The sequence below is a fragment of the Leopardus geoffroyi genome, chromosome A1 (assembly GCF_018350155.1).
Source record: "Leopardus geoffroyi isolate Oge1 chromosome A1, O.geoffroyi_Oge1_pat1.0, whole genome shotgun sequence".
NCBI classification, from domain to species: domain Eukaryota; kingdom Metazoa; phylum Chordata; class Mammalia; order Carnivora; family Felidae; genus Leopardus; species Leopardus geoffroyi.
In genome coordinates, this window is record NC_059326.1 from 199,965,275 (window position 1) to 199,988,890 (window position 23,616).

The 23,616-nt window shown below is 37.8% G+C and overlaps 1 protein-coding gene across 1 annotated transcript in view; it reads right to left on the reverse strand.

Annotated features, from left to right (window-relative positions):
• Positions 1-23,616, reverse strand: part of ITGA2 (integrin subunit alpha 2) — a 110,678-nt gene that overhangs the window by 37,810 nt on the left and 49,252 nt on the right. The window contains exons 5-13 of the mRNA XM_045438253.1: positions 21,206-21,320; positions 20,904-21,031; positions 18,176-18,324; positions 12,957-13,107; positions 12,517-12,682; positions 9,993-10,069; positions 8,102-8,240; positions 6,190-6,335; positions 4,443-4,586 (exon numbers count right to left, since the gene is read on the reverse strand). Coding sequence (XP_045294209.1) covers positions 4,443-4,586; positions 6,190-6,335; positions 8,102-8,240; positions 9,993-10,069; positions 12,517-12,682; positions 12,957-13,107; positions 18,176-18,324; positions 20,904-21,031; positions 21,206-21,320 — 1,215 coding nt within the window. The remainder of the gene's footprint in view (positions 1-4,442; positions 4,587-6,189; positions 6,336-8,101; positions 8,241-9,992; positions 10,070-12,516; positions 12,683-12,956; positions 13,108-18,175; positions 18,325-20,903; positions 21,032-21,205; positions 21,321-23,616) is intronic.

Below are 23,616 nucleotides of genomic sequence, written 5' to 3' on the forward strand. Positions count from 1 at the left end.
AGAAAGAAGAACAAACAAAAACAAAAGGTGAGTAGAAGAAATAATAAAAATCAGAGAAGAAATAAATGGCATAGGCAAAAAAAATAAATAAATAAACTGAGTTGGTTCTTTAAAATGGTAACCAAAATCGACAAACCTTTAGCCAGATTCATCAAGGAAAAAAAAGGACCCAAATAAGAAATGAGAGAAAGTAACAACTGACACCATAAAAATATAAAGGATTATAAAAAATTATAGACCTATAAACTAGGCAACCTAGAGGAAATTGGTAAATTCCTAGAAACATACAATATTTCAAAACTGAACCAGGGAGAAAAAGAAAATATGAACAGACCCATTATAAGTAACAAAACTGAACTGGTCAAAAAAAAAAACCAAAAAATAAAAAAATCCAGGACCAGATGGATTCACAGGGTAATTCTACCAGCCACTTAACGAAGAGTTAATACCTATTCTCCTCAAACTATTCCAAACAATGGAAGAGGAAGGAAAGCTTCCAAATAAATTCTACAAGGCCAGTATTACCCTGATACCAAAACCAGACAAAGACCCCACAAAAATAAAACTATAGGCTAATATTCCTGATGAACATAGATGCAAAAGTCCTCAGAAAAATATTAGCGAATTAGCAACAATACATTAAAAAGACCATTCACCACAATCAGGTATGATTTATTACAGGAATGCAAGGATGGTTCAATATTTACAAATCAATCAATGTCATAAACCACACCAACAAAATGAAGAATAAAAATCATGGTCATCTCAATAGATGCAGAAAAAGCATGTGACAAGATTCAACATCAGTTCAAGATAAAGACTCTCAAAGTGGAGTTAGAGGGAAGACACTTCAACATCATAAAGGCCATATATGAAAAACCCACAATAATATCATACTCAATGGTGAAAAACAGAGTTTTCCCCTCTAAGGTCAGGAACAGGATAAGGATGTTCACTCTCATCATTTTTATTCAATATAATACTAGAAGTCCTAGCCACATCAATAAGACCAAAAAAAGAAATAAGAGGCATCTATGGGGGTAAAGAAGAAATTAAATTGTCACTATATGCAGACAACATGATACTGTATAGAGAAAATCCTAAAGACTACACCAAAAAACTACTGGGAGCAATAAATTCAGTAAAGTGGCAGGATGAAAAATTAATACCCAGAAATCAGTAGCATTTCTATATACTAACAATGAAGCTGCAGAAAGACATTAAAATGTCATTTACAACTGCACCAGAAATAAAATATCTAGGGATTAACTTAACCAAAGAGGTGAAAGACATATACTCCAATCAGTATAAAGCACTGATGAAAGAAACTAAACACAACACAAACCAACGGAAACACATTCCATCATGCTCATATTAATATTGTTAAAACGTCCATACCACCCAAAGCAATCTACGCACTGAATGCAATCCCCATCAAAATACCAACAGCATTTCTCACAAACTAGAACAGATAATACTAAAATGTGTATAGAACTACAGAAGACCCTGAATAGCCAAAGCAATCTTAAGAATGAAGCTGGAGACATCACAATTCCAGGTTTCAAGATATACTACAAAACCATAGCAATAAAAACAGTATGGTACTGGCACAGAAATAGACACACAGATCAATGGAACAGGTTAGAGACTCCAGAAATAAACCCACAATTATATGGTCAATTAATCTATGAAAAAGGAGGCAAGAAGAGACTGTGGGGGAAAGACAGTAGTACTAGGAAAACTGGACAGCTACATGTTAAAGAATGAAACTGGACAATTTTCTTACACTGTACACAAAAATAAACTCAAAATGGATTAAATACCTAAATGTGAGACCTGAAACCATAAAAATCATGGAGGACGACACAGGCAGTAATTTCTCTGATGTCAGCAATAGCAACATTTTTCTAGATACGTCTCCTGAAGCAAGGAAAACAAATGCAAAAATAAACTTGAGACTACACCAAAAATAAAAAGGCTTCTGCACAGCAAAGGAAATCATTGACAAAACAAAAAACAACCTACCGAATGGGAGAAGATATCTACAAATGAAAGATCCAATAAAGGATTAATAGTCAAAATATATAAAGAACTTCTACAACACCAAAAAAACCCAAACAATCCAATTAAAAAATGGACAGAGAACCTGAATAAACATTTTCCCAAAGAAAACATAGATGGCTGACTCATGACGAGATGCTCAACCTCACTCATCATCAGGGAAATGCAAATAAAAACCACAATGAGATATCAACTGACATCAGTTAGAATGGCTAAAATAAAAATGACAAGAAATAACAAGTGTTTGCAAGGATGTGGAGAAAAAGGAGCGCCCTTGTGCACTGGTTGGTAGTATGGTAAATTGGTGTAGCCACTGTGGAAAACAATGTGCGGTTTCCTCGAAAAATTAAAAATAGAAATACCATATGGTTCAATAATTCCACTATTGGATATTTGCCCAAAGAAAGCAAAGACTTACTTGAAAAGATATATGTGCTCCTATATTTATTGCAGCATTATTTACAACAGCCAAGATATGGGAACAACTTAAGTATCCATCAATAGACAAATGAATAAAGAAAATGTGTCCACATATGTGTGAGTATTACACAACCATAAAAAAGGAGGAGATTGTGCCATTTGAGATAACATGAATGGAACTGGAGGGTATTATGCTAAGTGAAATAAGTCAGAGAAAGACAAATACCATATGATTCCACTCATAAGTGGAATCTAAAAAAAAAAAAAAAAAAGTAAATGAATAAATAAAAAGCAGAATCAGACCCATAAATACAAAGAACAAACTGGTGGTTGCCAGAGGGGCAGGGGGTAGGGTTGGGCAAAATAGGTGAAAGGGAGAGGGAGATACAGGCTTCCAGTTATGTAAAGAATAAATCACAGGAATAAAAGTCACAGCATAAGGAATATAGTGAATGATATTATAATGTAAAAGGACAGATGGTAGTTACATTTGTGATGAACATAGCGGGATGGGACGTGTAAACTTGTCAGATCACTTTGTTATATACCTGAAACTAATGTAACATGGTATGTCAACTATACTCAGAAAAAAAAAAAAAAAGAAAAGAAAATGAGATTGTTAATGTCACATTATAAAAAAAAAATAAGTCTGCCTAAAATTTTTTTTCTTGTAAAAGATAGGTTTTTTTTTTCCAGATTTTGAAATCAAGAATGGAAATAATTCATGACTTCACAAGAGAGCAATGCTCCTCATCCATGAAACGGGGTCAGTGTTGATTCTTTCTTCTCTATAATAATCTTATGGAAATCACTTTGTTATGAAGATTGACAAAGTATTATGAGATCTTCTCATCTTCAACAATGATAATTCAGAATATTTGACAGGAAACATTTAAGAAACTAGGGTTTTGTTAAATTTTTAAACAATTATATTTGCCCCTCCTTTATTGAATATTCAATTACACATCTTTAAATGCTTTAGAACTGTTTTAATTGCTTCTATCTGAGAGCTAATGTTTACATTAATTTAAATAAGTAAGGTAGGACAAACTACCACAAAAGCAAAGCATAATATTTATTATATTAACATCAACTTCTCTTTTTTCCATCCTTTCTCTAATTTTCTAGGTCAACTTGTGCCTTTAATTTTGGTTTTCTTTTCAGTTCCAAGTTCATTATACTTCTGGGCATGGACTTAGAGAGCATAGTCCAGTTAGTGTATGCTACGTTTTATGTGCAAGGACTAAAAATTCCAAGAGCTGGGTATACGCATACCTAACTGCTACACTAAGCAACAGAATTTGACAAACTAATGTAGAAAACATCCAGGATTATATAAAAGTTTGCAAAGTGCCTGGTACAATTTGACTTTTTCATGTAAAATGTCAACAGGATAGTTCTGTTATTATGATCTCTTCACAGTAAAGAAGAATAATTGAATGAGATACTTAGGAAATACACAGACATTTGTGTGTGCATGTACATACATTTCAAAAATGATGTGCATTTATATAAGGACTTCATTTGTACAGTATAGATTCAAAGACCCCTCATGGAAAATGGCAGTGCACTATACATGTAGCTCTTTCTCTACAGGTTATGCTTTTTGATGTGATTTTTAAAATTTTAATGGTGACATCCTCAAAATGATGAAATATAAACTATACTACATATGAAAATGATAATTCAAGGGGCGCCTGGGTGGGTCAGGAAGTTAAGCGTCCAACTCTTGATTTCGGCTCAGGTCATGACCTCATGGTTCTGGAGTTTGAGCCCTGCATCAAGCTGTGCAGAGCCTGCTTGGGATTCTCTCCCTCCCTCCCTTCCTCTCTCAAAACAAATAAGCTTGAAAAAGGGAAAATGATCATTCACTGATTCTTCTGCAAAAGTGCAGATTAATTTTTTATTTACCAATATTAAAGCAAATTCAACTGAATCAGTTTAATGCTTTTTTTTTTTACCTTTGTGATAGTAAACAGGTAGACTCTTCCTTCCTCTTTCTTTAAGTCATTCATGTACATTGGTGCACCCACCAAGAGCACATCTGTAATGGTGTCTTTATTCACATCAACTGAACACAGCACGCTACCAAAATAGGAGCCAATCTGTAAGGATAAAGCATATTAACCTTAGGATTCTTATGACTCATATACTCTTAATGTTATACTGAACTTTCATTTACTCATTCAACAAACAGAAATAGAGCACTTACTACCTGTAAGATACTAGAAACATTAAGATAGATAACAGTCCCTTCTCTCAGGTTGTATCATGATGTAACACTTGGTTCTTAAACCTTAGTGTGCACACAAATCACCAAGAAAGACTCTGAATGGGTGCAATCTAGAAAACGGTATGTTAAATAAGTACCCCAGGTGTTTCTGGTGCTGGTGGGTCAAAGACCACATTTAAAAGAGAAACATTTAGGAGGTTTGTGATGTGTGTCATAGAGAAATGCAGGAGGGGGAAGAGGGAGTTGGGACAAATGACTTTGCCTGCCTGTGCAGTTAAGTAGGTTGTAATAGAGGCAATGGCCAAATGCTGTGTGATCAGAGTGCAGGTGTCAGGAAGGCTCAGAAAGATTAAGTGTTATATAAACGGCATTTTAAAAAACAAGGAATTTTCTAGGTGGAGAAGAGTGGGCAGGCATGTGTGATGTAAGTGTCTGTAGTATGATCTTGCACAAGAGACAAGTTCTCAGATACATCAGGACAGGGGAGCAGGTGGAGATACAATGAAATGAGAGGCTGGGAATCCGAATGCTCATTGCACGCCTATGTGAATACCTCTTAAGGATTTGGCAATGAACAAGAAAGGATTCATCCTATAACACGGTCATTGTTTTTCCTCACAATAAAAGCACGGTTCTTTAAAATTTAAAGAGAGCAAAGTATGTGGCCATAGCTGGTTTGTGGTCAAGGAAGTCAAAGACTCAGGTTCTCTTACTCCTGGAAAATCCATAGACAGTAGGATCACACTTAATTCCAGAAAAGAGAAAAGTAAATAGCTGGTTTCTCTAACTCCAGGAAGGAAAATTTGTTGTCAGAGATCAGGGTTGCCTATTTCAAATATGTGCCAAGCCCATGGGTTAGAGCTGCTTGGTGAGGAAATAGGAATCTATTCAGCTGGCCTTTGTTCTAGTCAGACATGACTGGGAGTCATCACAGGTTCTATCAAACTGTCATGTTGAGAAGAAAGTGGTGGAAAAGAGAGTTGCTTTAATTTTAGAAACATCAAAGCCACAGGACACCTTGACAGGTCCAGATATAGTAGCCCAGTCTTGACAACGCTATCCTGCTCCCGTCTTCTCACTTTTCCTCCAGATCATTGACTCCTCGCAAGAGCTTGCCAACAAAGCTGTGGTTAGGACCCAATAATACACATGTAGTAGTAATTTAGGGAGTCAAAAGTATGCAGCTGGATATAACCAAACAGCACAGGCTTTGAGTCTACACACGACTGGGTTTTAATGACAGCACAACCCCATGAAAACTCTTTGACCTTAAGAAGGTAAATGCCCAGTTACCTGTTAGAAGGCGACAGATCTCAGTATTGTGAAGATTTAAGGAACCTTCAAGTGAATACAGGTCACAGAAGCAGCCACAGGGTAGGCACTCAATGCTAGTTTCCTTTTCTATCAACTCCCCACTCCTCATCTGCTCTGGTTGACCCCACGATTAATTTCATCTGCTACAAAATGGACTTTACCTGGTCACCTCGGTGAGCCTGAATAACGGTGACATTGCCATTCTCGTCAACACTGTATAGCACTATCTGGCCAGTGTAATTTGCCCGAGGAGCACCAGCAACAAAGTGAACATCTTTTCCGGTAGAAATCGCAGCCACAGAGTAACCTAGAGGAGAAGGACTTGCAGAGGTAGGTGCTATTGAAGAGCTCAGCAGATGGGCTCCCAAAGTTAGTAGCAATGACCAGAGGTCCTTTTTTTGTTAGGAGGCAGGTGTTAGAAAGTGGAGGAGGGTCAGTAATGTACCCTCCAGACTGAGAGGTATTTTGATACTGAAGAACGAAGCAAGCCACTCCATATCGTTCACACAGAGTTTTATTGGGGGTAACTTACCCAGTGGGGGGAAGGTGGGGTGCAGACGGACAGATGATCCAAGCCATTACACAACTCTTCTACGCAGCTATTCCCCGCCCCTACTCAGGCCTTCATCTCCCGTTTTTATGGAGGGAGGGGCATGGTGGTGAGGTCACAGGGTAGTTACCTAAAGCAGCACCATGTGTGCACCACAGGATGTCTGCTAGTTGTCTAGAGTGGTGCCACCTGTGCCCCAGGGCCCTCTGCTGCTTATCTAAAGTGGTGGCATCTGGGGGGCGCTTGGGGGGCTCAGTTGGTTAAGCATCTGACTTCACCTCAGGTCGTGATCTCACATTTCTTGGGTTCGAGCCCCGCGTCGGGCTCTGTGCTGATGGCTCGGAGCCTGGAGCCTGCTTCGGATTCTGTGTCTCCCTCTCGCTCTGCCCCTCCCCCGCTTGCACTCTGTCTCTCTCTCTCTCTCTCTCAAAAAATGAATAAACATTAACAAAATTGTTTTAAGTGGTAGCATCTGTGCACCAGAGGGGAGAACAAGACAGAGGGCCAAAGGTGAAGTCAGTGTGATCCGCGCTCCCTCAGGGCGATGCCCAGATCTAAGTGTGCTCCAGCAGCACTGCTCCACACGGGTGTGACACCTGCCTGTAAAACAGGCCCTAGATTCTGGGTTGTCCCATCAGCCCCTCAGGAACTTGGCACTCAACAAGTATTTTTTGAATGAACAATTACATGAATTTAAAAGGTAATGGAATGCAGTGGACAGAACATAGGCTATGGAGTCAGACAGTCCCAGGTTCAAATTCTGGATTTGCCGCTTGCTGAGTTGTTTGCCTTTGGGCAAGTTGTTAACCTCATTGGCTCTCAACGGCAAAATGGGAATAATAATACTTTCTTCAAAGGGTTGTGGGAAGGATTTAAATGTTTATGTAGATAGAATAGCCAGCTCAGGAAGTGTCCCATAGTAGGTACTCAAAATCAGTGGCTGCTTATTATAGGAACCAAAAAGACTAAGAACTCTAAATTAATATAAGACTCCCATTTACTATATTGGCTTCTAGGAACTATTTCCATTTGGGAGAAGCGCAAGCACTTCCCAGGAATAACTACTGCTTGAATAGCCAGAAGACATCAGTAAGTGTAATACAGTATGTCATTAAATAGTTGTAGCCAAGGTCTGATTTGCAAAGAGGCAACATAAACATGTGTAGTAAATATAATAATTAGATGACACTTCAAGGGCTTTGCTTAATGGATCTTGAAATTCAGAGAGGGGCTAGTTTTTTCAAAATTGTTTTTAACCTTTATTTATTATTAAGAAACAGAGAGAGACAGAGCATGAGCAGAGGAGGGGCAGAGAGAAAGGGAGATAGAAGCTGAAGCAGGCTCTACGCTCTGAGCTGTCGGCACAGAGCCCAATGTGGGGCTCGAACTCACAAGCCACAAAATCATGACCTGAGCCGAAGTTGGATGCTTAACCGACTAAGCCACCCAGGTGCCCCCCAGCAAGGGGCTAGTTTAAAAAAAGGGAGCTTAAATTTTCTGAGTCAAATGCTGCTATGCCTTACCTAAATATGAACTGTGATTTTTATCTTGCAGAATTTGGTCAAAGGCTTGTTTAGGAAAGATCATATGTCCATGAGATGTCTGCTGGACCACGGTACCACTCCAGCCATAAGCTCCTACTGCACCCAGCATCAGAATATCCTAAAATAAATGAAAAATGAAGACCATGAAAATAAACCATGTTCAAGGCACGAGAATGCAGGGGAGGCAAAACACTGAAATAAATGGTCTAGATTTAAGGAGAAGATGATAAAGTAAAATGTATATGAATGTATGTCCAAATTGATATATGCCCAAATTGTTTTAATATATTTTGTGCTGGAGAAAAGTCTTCCCTGAGGCTATGTTACCTTGATACATTCTATAGATAAATCTCTACTATGCTACAGGAGAAACACATAGCCACCTTCCAATTTGCCCATCTGCAAACGCCAAACAGTGTGAGCTGTTAGAAAGAAGTCAGAAATGAGCCTCCTGTCTCACATAGTCATAAGAAAAGTTCACGGTCGGATGTGGGGCATGCTTGAGAAAATAGGAAGTGCAGCTGGCAGAGGAAGAGAGGTGGGGTGTTTCTGCTCTCCAGGCACATCATCCTGGCAGGCCCCCTTCTGACCTATTCTATTTTCAACATTCTTTCTCTTTCCTCTTGGTCACTTCTCAGATGTTCCTCCATCATCTATATCCTATCCCATCTATTTGAAAATAGCTCAGCGATGAAAGGTTAACTAGGGCAGAACATTCAATCTAGTTGGTGGAGAATAGCCACGGTCAGCACAGCAGGGGTGGGGGGCGGCACACAAGAAATACAGGCTGCTCTGAGGGACTCAACATCCACCCAAACAGTCAAAAGCAATACATCACCACAGAAGGCAGGGTTGTCAGGATGGGATTTATTATTTTTTTCAGTTTTTGATCTTAGATCGTAGAAAACACCAAAGTTACGGATTTTGGATTGAAAAATATAAGCCATTAAAAATACAGCAGGTTGGAAAATGATGTGCCCATTTTGAGGACAAGAGACTATGAAATGAAGAGAATGACTGTCATAAATGTGGGACTGTGAATCAGGGGTGCAGGAAAGGACTGCAGGAAGTGTACAAAAATCTCAGGAAGGTGTGTGCAAAATTCTCCGTGTGAGGGTTCATTTACATTTTTTTTTCCGGAGGGAAAAACCCATAACTTTTATGAGTGAGTATCTCTAACGATTGGTGATCCAGAAAAAGTTAGCACCTTTTATTCTCGAGAAAAAAACCCCAAGCCGTTCCTGATCCTTGCTTCTGGCAATCAAATTCTCTGAGTTCATACTGTTCCCTAGGCTTTTCCAGTGTCACTACGTCTGGGCCCCTTTACTATCCCACCAGGACCCTGAGCAGAGTTGGAACCAGAGCCCTAGGAAGTGGATGTTTATGACAAGGAAGAATGGATTTTCTGAGCTAAGAAGACGTTGCATCTCACATGTGTCCTAACTCCTCACTTTTTCACCTATCTTCTGTCTCTGCTCTTAGAAAAGAGATACTCTGGCAACTCAGAATTCACCAATGGCAGTGCTAACAAGAGTTTGTGTGTTTTTTTTTAAATAAACTTTTCTGGTAGTTAATTGATTTAAAGGAGATTCCTGCAATGACAATCCCTTGAATTAATATAGTGCTTGCCCTTTGGAGCATTTTCTTTTTTTTTCCATAAAAACTCCCTGTGAAATGTGGAAGAGAAGGCATTGTTATCCTTCACTTTTTAGTTGACAAAGCAGCAGCACAAAGAAACTAAACAACTATGACTGAGAAGCTGAACGTTTGCTCACTCCATGGCTCCTTTTTCCACTCTCTCTATAAAGCCGCTGTGCCCAGAGGTGTTGAGCCAAATGACAGCATGGCTGGAAGTTATCTGATTACACACCTTTTGAGGAGAGTAATCTGCGCTGAATCCCACTTGTGACATTTCCATCTGGAAGTTGTCCCCTCCTTGAATAGTACCTGCAAAAAGGTAATTTTGAGAATTATATTGCTGTCAAATTTTAAATCAGATTTTCAAACACACGTGCACACACAGACGCACGTGAACATATGCACACGTATGCACACACACACACAATGTTCTCATGGTCACTCAAAAATATTCTGGGATGGAGAAATCACTAAGAAGTATTCTAACATATATGGGAACCTGCAATACTTCCAAGATAGTGTTTGAAGTTGGTCTTAATCTTGATTATTCATTAATGCATTTACTTGTATGCTTAGGATGTTCTTGATATCAAAAACACTCAATATAGGGGATGAGGTAAGATAAAACTGAAGTCATGGCCTTTTTTAAAAAAAGTTATTATTCCTAGCTAAGAAATTAACTGAATTTGTAGCTTTTAAATATCGGTACTAGAGGCGCCTGGGTGGCTTGGTCGGTTAAGCGTCCGACTTCGGCTCAGGTCATGGTCTCACGGTCCGTGAGTTCGAGCCCCGCGTGGGGCTCTGTGCTGACAGCTCAGAGCCTGGATCCTGTTTCAGATTCTGTGTCTCCCTCTCTCTGACCCTCCCCCGTTCATGCTCTGTCTCTCTCTGTCTCAAAAATAAATAAACGTTAAAAAAAATAAAAAATAAATAAATATCGGTACTAATAAGTGTACACATATCTCAGATGCAGTTGGAAGAGCCAGGTAGCTGACATGTCATGAACACTAAACAGACAGATATTTGGGTGAGGTTTCAGGATCCAGGATTCAAGACTGAGTAGGAATTTTACCAATTGGGCAGTTTGTCCTACTTCTACATATGTGCCTGCCTCTGACACCAGAGCTGTAGGACTCGGTATGGTCAAAATGGTTACATTTCATTAATCTTCACAAAAAGGAATAAGTTCCTAGACCAACAATTTGACATAGAGAGTAATATATATAATATATAACATGACACAGTCACTTGTTTAGAAGATGTAATAATTTACAAAGGATGAGAAGAGATTCATTTTCTTTAAGATTTTATTTTTAAGTAATTGCTACTCCCAATATGTGGCTCAAAATCACAACCCCGAGATCAGGAGTCACATGCTCCACTGTCTGAGCCAGCCAGGTGCCCCAAGACAATTTTTAATAAAGTAGCGCAGTGCTTCCCCAAAATCCATAATAGCAGGTAAGGCACAAAATCATTTCTAATTAGCATTTAGGTTGAATTGTGATTATTCATGTCAATGCCACCACAAACAAGTGTAAGTTGTACCATAGGAAGCCAAATAATTTTATATTATCTCAGAGCACATTGGATTTGGATTTTGATGCTGATTTAAACAGCTTAGAAGTATCATCAGATGTTTAAAGAAGCAATAATATTTTTTGGATAGAAGACTCCAGTGGACAATCAGGAAATAAAGATAAGACTCAGGAATTAATGCTTAATTTAGGCAATGCCCCTGGACCCAGCTTCTGAAAGATACCTGATATATAGCAGGTGCTCAATAAAATAGGCTCTTTACTGCTGAGAGTTATTTGAACTAATGACCAGGAACCAGAATTTGGATCATGTGGGATTTTTTACCAACTGGGAAATGTGTTCCAAACAGTGAGTTCTTAAACATGGAGTATTTCTACACCGACTAGACCTTCCAAGGCCATATAAGTAAATTATTGTAGATCTGGTAAATAACATATTTCCTTGAAATCTGAACTATTAAAAATCTTCACTATACTTTTCTAACTTAAAAAAAATTTTTTTAACCTTTGTTTGTTTTTGTGAGACAGAGAGAGACACAGTACAATTGAGGGAGGGGCAGAGAGAGAGAGGGAGGCACAGAATCCGAAGCAAGCTCCAGGCTCTGAGCTGACAGCCCAGAGCCTGATGCAAGGCTCGAACTCATGAACCGTGAGATCATGACCCGAGCCAAAGTCGGACACTTAACAGACTGAGCCACCCAGGCACCCCTATACTTTTCTAACCTTAAATGTATACATGTTTGTTGTAAACAAATTCAAGAATTTCAGAAATTGTATAATAGGATAGAAAGACAAAACTTTTTATGATTATAAAATATGCAGTGTAAAAAATTGTAAAACTATTTACAATTATAATAGATATTACTAAATTGCCCTCCCCCCAAAGCTATACAATTTATAATCTTATCAATAGTATATGAGCTTCTCTGCTTCCCCATAATATCTCCAAGATCATATATTACTAATCATTGTTATCTTTAGGCACAAAGTAACATTGACTTAATTTATATTTTAAAACAATTACTGAAATTGGGAATATTTTCTTATGTTTACTAGCCATTTGTATCTTCTATAAACTACTTATTTATGTTGTCTACTTTTCTTACTGATTCATCGGAGTCCTTTCATATTAGGTATACAAGTTAACATTATTAGAGTAAATATACAGTAATAAAATCAAGAATTCTCAAAAAAAGTTTTTGAAAGATGGAGTTCTTTTACCTTCAATGCTAAAAATTTGTTCTCCTAGTGTCCCAGCCTTTTCTAGTAGAGCTGCTTCATCAGACACGTTGAAAAAATATCTTTCTGTTGGAATACTGGCAATTGCTTTAATTTCTTTTATTAAATTTTTGGTGTCAAGGGCATTTCTGTTTAAGTACCCAAGAACCTTGAAAATAGAGACAGAGAGAAAAAAGGTCATTATAGCTGTACTCCACTATCCCATTATACTTTCTGGTATTATATTTCTGAACAGAATAGAGCCTCTGGAGAAGTAAATCCATAACCCTGTAGTCAATGGGACTGAAAATCAACAAGACGTGGAGACAGAATAAAAATTTTCTTTTCCTATAAAGCTGTGAGCAGCCAATGAGAGCGTGTGGTCTTGGGAAGTGAGCACTCACCCATTAACTGAAAGACAACTAAAAAGAAAATCTACTTACCGCTATGCCAAACCTCAGTATATTGTCATTGTTGCATTCATCAATCACGGCCTTCAGCATTGAACCGTCATGTGATTCACCATCAGTTACAACCACCATTACTTTGGTAGCACCTGGTCGTCCTCCAGCAGCTGCTGCATACGCAAAATCTCTGTGGCAGACAAAATTAAAAACTCACTATCAAAAGATGAAGCTAATATGTGGACCTCCAGTTAGAAATTTAACTTCTTCATGAAGTTAGTTCTGAAACTAACTTCTTTGAGCATGACCTATTGTGACTTGGAATTTATCTCTATGTCAGTTCTGGTGACATATTTACCTACATTCTATTTGCAGCCTAAAGGGAAATAGATATACATCTTGCATAGTTTTCATGGTATGTGCGTGCGTGTGTGTGTGTGTATTTGTGCACACGTGCATGTATTTACATCAAGAATCCTTAGAATTATCTTCTGATCAGAAAAAAATCATTAATACTAATTAACAGAGCAAAGATATTCCATCCTGTCACCAATTTTACTCATTGGATCTGCATTTACTTTTCAATACAAAATTGTTCTTTAAAGAGTAATAAGTACAGTTGATAAAACAATTTCAAAGCATTTGGAAAGATGTATATATGTGTGTGTGTTGAGAGAGAGAGAGTATGTGTGTGTGAGTGTGAGTGGGGCCTGGGGCTAAGACAGAGGGAGAGAGAGAATCCCAAGCAGGCTCCCCTAACAGCGTGGAGCCTGATGCAGGGCTCCATCTCATGAACCATGAGATCATGACCTGAGTCGAAATCAAGAGTCAGACGCTTCACTGACTGAGACACCCAGAAGGCCCTGGAAAGGTATAAAAGAAAAATGTAGGGGCACCTGGGTCTCTCATCAGTCAGTTAAGCACCTGACTTCAGCTCAGGTCATGATCTCACAGTTTGTGAGTTCAAGCCCCACACCGGGCTCTCTGCTGTCACTGCAGAGCCCGCTTCAGATCCTCTGTCTCCTCCTTTCTGCCCCTTCCCTGCTCACATGCCCACACACACACGCTCTCTCACAAATAAACATTTTTTAAAAATGTGACACCAAGCCACTGTTCCGAAGGAAACCACTTTTATCAATTTATGTTTCCTTATAGAAAACATTTTCTTTAGACGTATGTGCATAGTCTATGCCTCAAACATTCACACAAAGGGGGGCATAGTCTATACACTTGTTTTTCATTTTCATGGAGCTCTTTCTATACCAGCACATACAAAGCTCTCCTTTTTTAATGGCTGCATAATATCTCATTATTTGGGGGTAACCATAGTTTAACCAATTCCTCATTATTGTGCATTTAGGGCATTTTGAGTTTTACAAGTAATACTGTAATAAATGTCTTTGTGTATGTATCTCGGCATACTTTTCCAACTGTGTCATTAGGATAAAATCTTAGTAGTGCAACTACTTGGACAAAGGATTTACACATTTCAAGTTTGGACAGATATTGCCAGATTGTCCTCTAAAAATTTCCACCAATTTATATTACGATAATGTAAAAAAATGCAAGTTTCTCCATCTCCTTTCCTTAACAATGAGGATTATTAAACTTTTAAATTGGGTTAAATCTCTCTTAATAAGTGAGAAATAATATATCATTGTTTTAATATGTACTTCTTCATTATGAAGAGATAATGAGCATTTTATATTAGCCATTTATATTTTTTCTCTATGAACTCTTGATTTTTCTTTATCTTTGTCCATTTTTCTTTGTATTGTTCATTATTTTTCTAATTAATAAGATCTTTGTTAGTCAAGAAAATTATCTTTTGTCATATATATATATAAATATTTTCTTCAGTTCATTAATCTTTTAAATTTTAGTGGTATATATACACTTCTGTATAGAAATTTAATATTTTGATACAATCAATTCCATTAACTTTTTATGTGTTTATTTTATATTTGACATGGTATTTTAAAAGGATTTCTTATCTCTATGACTTGTTTCTTTTTTTTATTTAAAAAATGTTTTTAATGTTTATTTATTTTTGAGAGACAGAGAGAGACAGCATGAGTGGGGAAGGGGGAAGAGATAGAGAGAGAGACCCAGAATATGAAGCAGGCTCCAGGCTCTGAGCTGTATGACTTGTTTCTTTTAATCACCCAGTTTCTCATAGTCCTTTAATAATTCCATTTTCCTAGATTTAAATTTTTGGTGCAGCTGAAATTTATTTTGATTTGACTGAGTCAGGGATTCAGCTTTATTTTGTTTTTAGATGGGTATCCGGTTGTCCAATAACATTTTCTCTGTCTACTGGATTCTCTTTTTGTATTTCTTTCTGAGGAATGCCACCCACTCCTTTGGACTACCTACCACCTATATGATGACACCTGAAAGTCTACATCTTTTTCCATTTATTTCTCTCATTTCAAAGTTGTGTATTCAATGCCTGCTAAATATTTTCACCTGAATGTGTAAAGGACACTTTAATTTCAGTATGTTTAACACTGAGAATATCATTTTAATCCCTAAAACTTTCCTGTATTCTATATAGAATGTAGAAGGATAGAAAAAGATTTTATATTTGTCACCCAAATTTGAATACAGTACTTACATGAAAATTTTTTTGAGTGAATTATACTCTTTATGAACTCATGCATGATTATAAGATTTCTGAGGGTAGAAACGGTGCCTCATTTGTTCTGATTACCTTCAGGTCTTAGAATAATAGATGATAACCATAGGCACACAATGAAATAAGATAAATGGAAAATGGCAATATTTACTAAAACAGTGTCAGAATTCTATTTGATGTTGTAAAGAAACAGACCAAAAAAAAAAAAAAAAAAAAAAAAAGAAAGAAAGAAAGAAAAGAAAAGAAAAGAAAAGAAAAGAAAAAGAGAAAGAAAGAAAGAAAGGTAATTAAATTCTGGAAGATGTGAGTAAGCAGTTAAGTGATTCTCACTCAGGGTAACTGTGTGGCTCAGTGAGTTAAGTGTCCGACTTTGACTCAGGTCATGATCTCATGGTTCGTGAGTTTGAGCCCTGCATCAGACTCCGTGCTGACAGCTCAGAGCCTGGAGCCTGCTTCAGATTCTGAGTCTCCCTCCCTCTCTGCCCCTGCCCTGCTTGCACTCTGTCTCTCTCTCTCTCAAAAACAAACATTAAAAAAATAATAAAAAAGTAAAAAAAAAAAAAAAAGAAGTTAAGTAATTCTCTTAACAGCAGCAAGATTTCTATTAGCTTGGGAAATAGTGTAAGAGAGAGATGATAGGGAGAAAACCGAAGTTCTAAAAGGACAATAAAAGCTAAAAAAAAGTCACATCTTCAGACAGTGACCATTCTTCTTGAGAGGAAAGCTTACCAGGTCCCCAGGCTCCTTACAGGGAAAAATACCACATCCATACTTTCTGTTGAAAACACAAGCCCTCTGCAGTCTGTAGCTTCTTCTAGGCCATTTTCTATGTCAACCTACTTTTCCTCTGAGTCTAGTTTACTGGACTATAAAGGGCACTTCACCAAAAGGCAATGGACTGGCCAGCAGAGATAGCGTGGCCCAAAAGAACATCTCAATGGGGACAATAGAGATTAACCAAACCAATCATATCTTCTCATCTGCTTATGAGACATATAGGGAAAGTCAATGGTTGATAGAAACAGCAACTACAATATACATCTAGAAAAATGAGCGGATACAATAGGAAATGCAGAAATAGAAAGGACAGGATGTGGTGACTGACCAGATGTGTGCGATTAAGAAAGAACAGAAAGAATAAAGAAAACCAGCAAGTGTTTACTTTGAATGCCTGGGGGAAAGGTGGTAGCATGAGTCAAACGGCAAAGTCATGAGCAGGGGTAGGGAAAAGAATAAGGCTGGTTTAGGATGTATTGAATTTGATAAGTGAGCCAACACTCCAAATTAAATATACCCAACATCAACTGAATGGCTGTGTGGATTTTTGGGAGGGAATTCAGAATGACTACATAGCAATGCGGTGACCCACACAGGGCTAATGTGGATGCCATGAGAGTGGAGACAATGCCCAAGAGAAAAGAGCTATAAAAAAAAAAAAAGAAAAAAAGAGGGCTCTGTTTAGTAAAGAAAAAATAGGAAAAGGAGCCAGTGAAGAGGCAAAATTGTTGACAAAAAGCTGGCAGGGATTCTAGAAGTTTGTGATGTCATGGCAACTGGGGCTGGAATAGCAGTTTGTGTTCGTCGTCAGCAAATGGCAAGGGAAGCTAAAGATGATGAGGTTTGAGGCAGGACCACTGGGTTGTTGGCTGATAAAGAGAGCTACGTTCACCTGGTGGCAAGCCATATGTTTCAAGGAAGTGGGGGGGGGGGATAGACAATTTTTCAAGGAGTTATGGTAGTTGAAGGAAGAAATGCACAAGATGACAAAGGCAGGAGGTAGGCTTAAAGGAAGGTGAAGTTATTGTTCTCATTTATTTTTTAACAATAGGAGACTCTTTAGCATTTTTGTAAAGGTATATGATTAAAAGGAGTTCTGAGAAAACAGAGACACTGAGCTAAAAATTAAGAGAGGGTTATACAGTTGTAACATTCACACCACCCGGACTGTAATAAGTATAGTGAGCCCATTCCATTCAATTCATACTCCAAGTTCATAAACATTTAAGATTCTATGGCCCTTCTTAATGTGCATGAAGGGCTCCATTAGCTCAAGTTGTCTGTGGCCTTGATAAATACTAACAAATAATTGGAGATTGCTCCATTTCCTACTTAACCTAAGGTCTTTTAATGTTGTTTCCTTTACTTTATATAAAATCTTCTTTTTTTTTTTTTTTAACGTTTATTTATTTTTGGGACAGAGAGAGACAGAGCATGAACGGGGGAGGGGCAGAGAGAGAGGGAGACACAGAATCGGAAACAGGCTCCAGGCTCTGAGCCATCAGCCCAGAGCCTGACGCGGGGCTCGAACTCACGGACCGCGAGATCGTGACCTGGCTGAAGTCGGACGCTTAACCGACTGCGCCACCCAGGCGCCCCTAAAATCTTCTTTAAAAATCATGGAATATTTTATAAAAATCCTAGAAATCTAAGACTTTAAAATTTCATTTCCTAATGCCTTCTCAAAGTGTTCAAATGACAGAATGTTTGAACTTTTCTTAATTACTTCTGATTTAAGTGTGGGCACTAAGTATGTTATTTTTCTTTGTCTCTTTTTCTTCTTTCTTACTTAAAAGCACTTCTATTTTATCAAAATATTTGGGCTATTTACATTATAACTTACTTTGCATATTGAATTGCTTTGAATGTATTTGTGAGATCTCCACCAAATTGGTATGTCCGGGATGTTGCTTCAATCATTGCAGCTTTGGTTTCGAAAGTGTTCAGGTTAAATACAACTCTTGGTGTGTTGGCATACTGAATTAACCCCACCTTCAAGAAAGCATAAGTTTATTAAAGGCTTGTCATTAAGTTATAAATAATTTCTAATTAACCAATATAAATCAAAATCAAAAGTGCATTTGAAGTGGGATGATAGTATTTGATATGCATTTTCAATTTTGTTCTTAAGAATAGCTATTTTTCTTCCAATGGAATGACTTCTTTGTTAGTGGCTGTTAGTTACAGCAGTAGTATTTGTTGATAAGCAAGATCATGTCCTATCATATATGATTTGGTTCTCAAGAGTAATATTTATAGATTTTTGACTACAATAGTTATAGATTATCTAGTAATGGATTTTTAAGCAGTGCCTTATAATATTTTAATACGGATAATATTAGAATCCAGTTCATAACAGAAAGATTAAAATGATATAAACTTTCTGATTAACAATATATATATACATGTAAACAATTATAAGCAGTCATAGATGGAAGATAACAGCTTATCAATTAAAAACAGGTGCAAAATAAACAAAGAATTAGATTTGAATATGAAAGAAAAAGAGTGAGCTAATCAAAACAGTCAATTTGAATGCATTTATTGTTCTGGATTTCCTCTAATCACAGACTTTAGCATCTTTGGAAGAAAGCTGCTATATGTGCAAGTAGGCAGGAGGTTTTTGGCCTTCAGAGAAAATGCCATTAGAGACAGTCTCATCTGAGAAATCTGACAGATGGAACAACTTCTGAACAAGGTTGGGGCACATACCCTAATTCTTTAGATCAAGAAGGCCAAATACTTCTATTAATGTCCTTATTCTCAGCACTGAAATCATCCTCTATGCATAGGAGTTGGGGGCTTCTAGAATAGGAAGTAGCAATAAGAGGTCAGTATTGTAAAGGGGCCCTTAAGATAGAGGTCAGTACGTAAGGAAGGTGGAAGGGGCAAGGCCTGGATTTCTGAGTTCAATCAGCTACTTTTGCTAGGAAGCAACTAAGTAGGCACTGGGAAGATGTGAAAAATATATTTCTGGAGCCTTCTCTTTAGGACAGGATGTAAGACTTGAGAGAGAGGACAGGATCAAAAATCACTCTATGAATTTCAAAGTCTAATATGAGAGAAAGATGGTATGACAGTCCCAAAACTCCTGTGTGAGAAAGGGGAATAATGAATAGAAGACTTAAGGAAATGTAGTATATTAGGACTTACAGAAAGGTCAAATTTAGATGGTAAGAAAAAGAGACTGTGTAAATCACCTCTAGAGATGAAGAAAATGCATGGGGGTAGGAAGGCCATGAATTCCATTCAAGAGACTATTAAATATAGTAAGTCATGTTATGGGGTAAGTCCATTTAGAGATGGATAAAACAAGCAGATACCTAGGAAAACTTCTCTTATAATGGGACTTTAACAGGATGCTATCCAGAAAGAAATGCTATACCTGGTCTTATTCATAGAATTTTCTGGTAAAAGCCCACAGTGAAACCTCCAAAGATTTGGTGAACATTAATGTCCTCTTAGTATTGAAAAGCAACATCAATGGAAAACGTATAATAATATTTTGTAATACTATACAGGAAAGCAGAAAATCAAATTTCGATATAGCTAACCGTGAAGCATTTAGGGGAAGATGTTCTAACAATTGTTACTAGATGTTGGACACAAGGCATCAGATGACAGGAACAACCCAAGAATATACACTGGGAACTCTGTCAACTGGCTCTGTTGATATTGGTTCAACCAGAATGACCGTGAAAGGGCAAATCCAATAGGAAAGAAAGAAAGAAAGAAGACCCAGAACTTTAACAATAAATGTTATTCAGTTTTATGGAAGCGTGAAGCTTCTGTTCCTGAGTTTTGGATGCCTATCTCAAGAAGATAGAAAAGCAAATTAAAGACTCCTTAAAACATGGAGAGCTATACAAAATTATTAAAAAGTCTTATTCTGTGTAAAAAAGCAAGGGCTGAGTAAAATATGATAAAAGACTAAAAAATAACAAGATAGGATTATGCTGTTTATAGACTTAAAAATGTTCATTTTTGAGAGGGAGGGAGAGAGAGAGAGAGCATGTGGGAGTATGTATGGGGGAGGGGAAGAGAAAGAGGGGACAGAGGAGCTGAAGCAGGTTCTGTGCTGAGAGCCTGATGCAGGGCTCGAACTCATGAACTGTGAGATCATCAGTCTGATGCTTAATGGACTGAGCCACCCAGGCGCCTATTGACTGTCTATTGACTTCTCTACAAAAATCCCAGAAATTCAAGGACAACAAAAGAAATTTATTATTAGTCCAAGTGGCTGTCAAGAAAATAATACATATTGGATTTTAAAATGTATTGATAAATTCGTAAGTTATAGGAGGGAAAAATAAGCAGCTGAAAAAGATGAAAATGCTACATCCTATATCTGATGCCTGTCAGAAATAGAAATCTAAGCTCAAAGACCAATGCTGGGCAATGTCATAGACAGAAAAACTCAATGTAGTGCAAATTTCAATTAACTGTCAAGGTTAACATTAAATGCATTTAATGTGGGGATTTGACAAATGCAAATATTAAGACCTCATATCTAACAATATTTTCTTAGAAAGAAATCTGTGGGTTAGTGTATGTATTATTCATGTCCATACCTGTGTCTTTGTGGGGCCTATATCCAGGCCTTGGACAAATTTTTCCAAAAAATTCTTTACGGCATCCCAGGGATAAATACTGTTTGACTCATCACATACAACCACAACATCTATGAGGGAAGGGCAGGCTACACAGGAAAAGATGAAAGAAACAGATTTCCATTGTTAAGTCACTCTTCACACTTATATGCAAATAGGACAAAGTAAAATGGACTTGAGAGGGGTTGGGTGGTACTTGATAAATCCCGCCTCTGCCCTTCATGTAAGGTATTGCTCGGACCCTCTGCACATTCATCACTTACTCTGAACTGCAGGTGCAAAGCTGGCCAAGAGCTGAAAATTGGGACCGATATCAGAACAAACACCAGTTGCATAATACTGGCTTCCGCATTGCTGTGCCCACAGGGGACCACACGTCTTCAAAGAAATGAGAACAATGACAAAACACATGGAAAATGTTAGTCTTCTACTTCTCCATTTGTAAAACTTAGAGATCATTTCTTCTTTCTTTTCTTTCTTTCTTTCTTTCTTTCTTTCTTTCTTTCTTTCTTTCTTTCTCTCTCTCTCTCTCTCTCTCTCTCTCTCTCTCTCTCTCTCTCTTTCTTTCTTTCTTTCTTCCCCCCCCCCCCCTCGCCCCAGAGATCATTTCTATGATTACACAAGATACTAGAAATTGTCAACTCTTGAAACTATCGGGTCAAAAAAGCCTCTGAGAGAAAGTGCCTCAGAAAGAAAGAACAAACAGAAGGGAGGGAGAAGATAGCAGCTGGGCTGGGAGACAGGTGTCAGCGGTGTAGGGAGGAGACCCTCAGGTCACCGAACTAGAGAAATGAGGTGCTTTCCTTCATCTTTTGTCTCTCAGTTATCTGGACTTCAGGGGCTTTATCTATAAACGAGGATAATCATATCTACTATCATGCAAGGTGTTGTGAAGATTAAATGGTTCTCTAGATGTAAAGCATTTAGAACAGTGTGGGGTAAATAACACATGGCACATAGTTGTTAGCCAGCATCACTACAGTTGCTATTCTTTTTTTCCCCCCAAAGTTTATTTATTTACTCACTCTGATGGAGAGGGAGCGCAGGGGGGTGGGGTGCAGAGAGAGAGAGAGAGAGAGGGGGGAAGAAGAGAATCCCAAGCAGTCCCCATGCTGTGCTGTTAGTGCAGAGCCTGATGGCGGGGTGGGGATGGGGTGGGGACTCAAACCCATGAACTGTGAGATCATGGCCTGAGCCGAAATCAAGAGTTGGATGCTTACCCAACTGAACCCCAGGTTTCCCTACTGTTATCTTGAACAAAGGTTATACTATTCACTTTTACTATTGTATTATATGTATACTACCACTTATTCTATTCAGCGGAAACCATGAACCCACAAGCCCCAGGATCAGGCAGGAACCTAAGAGTGCTCTGGGCTGGTATAGATGCCATGGTAAATGAAGAGTCCAGGTGTCATACACAAGGGCAGGCCACCATGGCTCCTGCCCATTGCCAGCTTTGCCAGATCTTCCAAATTTTCAAGGAGAGTCCGAGAAGACAAATTCTTTGGGAAAATCCACTAAATAAACACAAATGAGGTACATGAACTGCCAGCTTTTAATGATGTTATAAAGTATTTGAGGACTTCTGACCCCCCTATTTCCACTGCCTAAAAGTCATCCAAGCTGGCACTTGTCTCCTTGCCCACATCATACATACTCCAATTCTTAATATCTCCATTAACCCAACCTCAGATCTTTCCTTTTCATCAGCCTTTCTATGCCAAGAACTCCTGATAAAATTGTGATTAAATCACACCAGAAAAACATTACATTAAATCCTGTTAGAACTGCTAGATGTAAAAGGAGAAAAATGGGAAAGAGAAGTCTAGTTAAGATCCTAAAGAGCATCTACAAAGTTTAACATTATGTAAAGCTCTGGTTCAATTATTAAAATTTAACAAAAAAGTATGAACCTGCAAAAAAAAAAAAAACAATTGGAAGAATAAAAGGGAATTTGTTTGACCCAGTTTAATTGTTGGTTGCTCAAAGGAAAAGCAGCTGTGGCCATAGTTCATGCTCAGTGAATAATCCATAGTTCTTCCTCCCATAACACTACTTCATGATGCCAATTAGTTAAGGGAAAAATCACAATTGATGCCTTTGATTAGTTTACCAAATAATGAATACCAATTATATTGATTAGTATAATCAATCCCCATCCCCAAGTTGGTTTTTTAAAATCACCTTGAAAAATAATAACTCAGGAAGTGTTCAAGAATTTTTTTTTGTTTTAAAAGCAATGGAAAACAGCATTAAGAAGTTGAAATTAGAATATGCCAATTGTTAATGCCAGAACTACATTCCTGCTTTAAGCCCAGAACTTAAGCAGTTTCAAAAAAATGTGATGATTGTCAGCCTTTTCCACATAATTCTTAAGAGTATCTTAAGATTTTGACCTTTTAGGTATGTAAAGGAAGCTTTGGATTTTTTTTCCCCCTCTCTCTCCTTCCCTCTCTCTTCCCTCCTTCTCTGCTTGCTACATTGGTTGTTAAATTAATCTCTTAAATTCTCTTGCAATTTTATTTTACTTTATCTGAAGTTACAAATTGAGAATTTAGAAGTACGTCCTGTAATCCCTATATCTCAATATGTTCCTTTTCTTAAATTTATTCAACCTCAAAAGCAAATAAGCAAACAAAAAGAGATGAAAACAATCCTATTTTTAAAACTT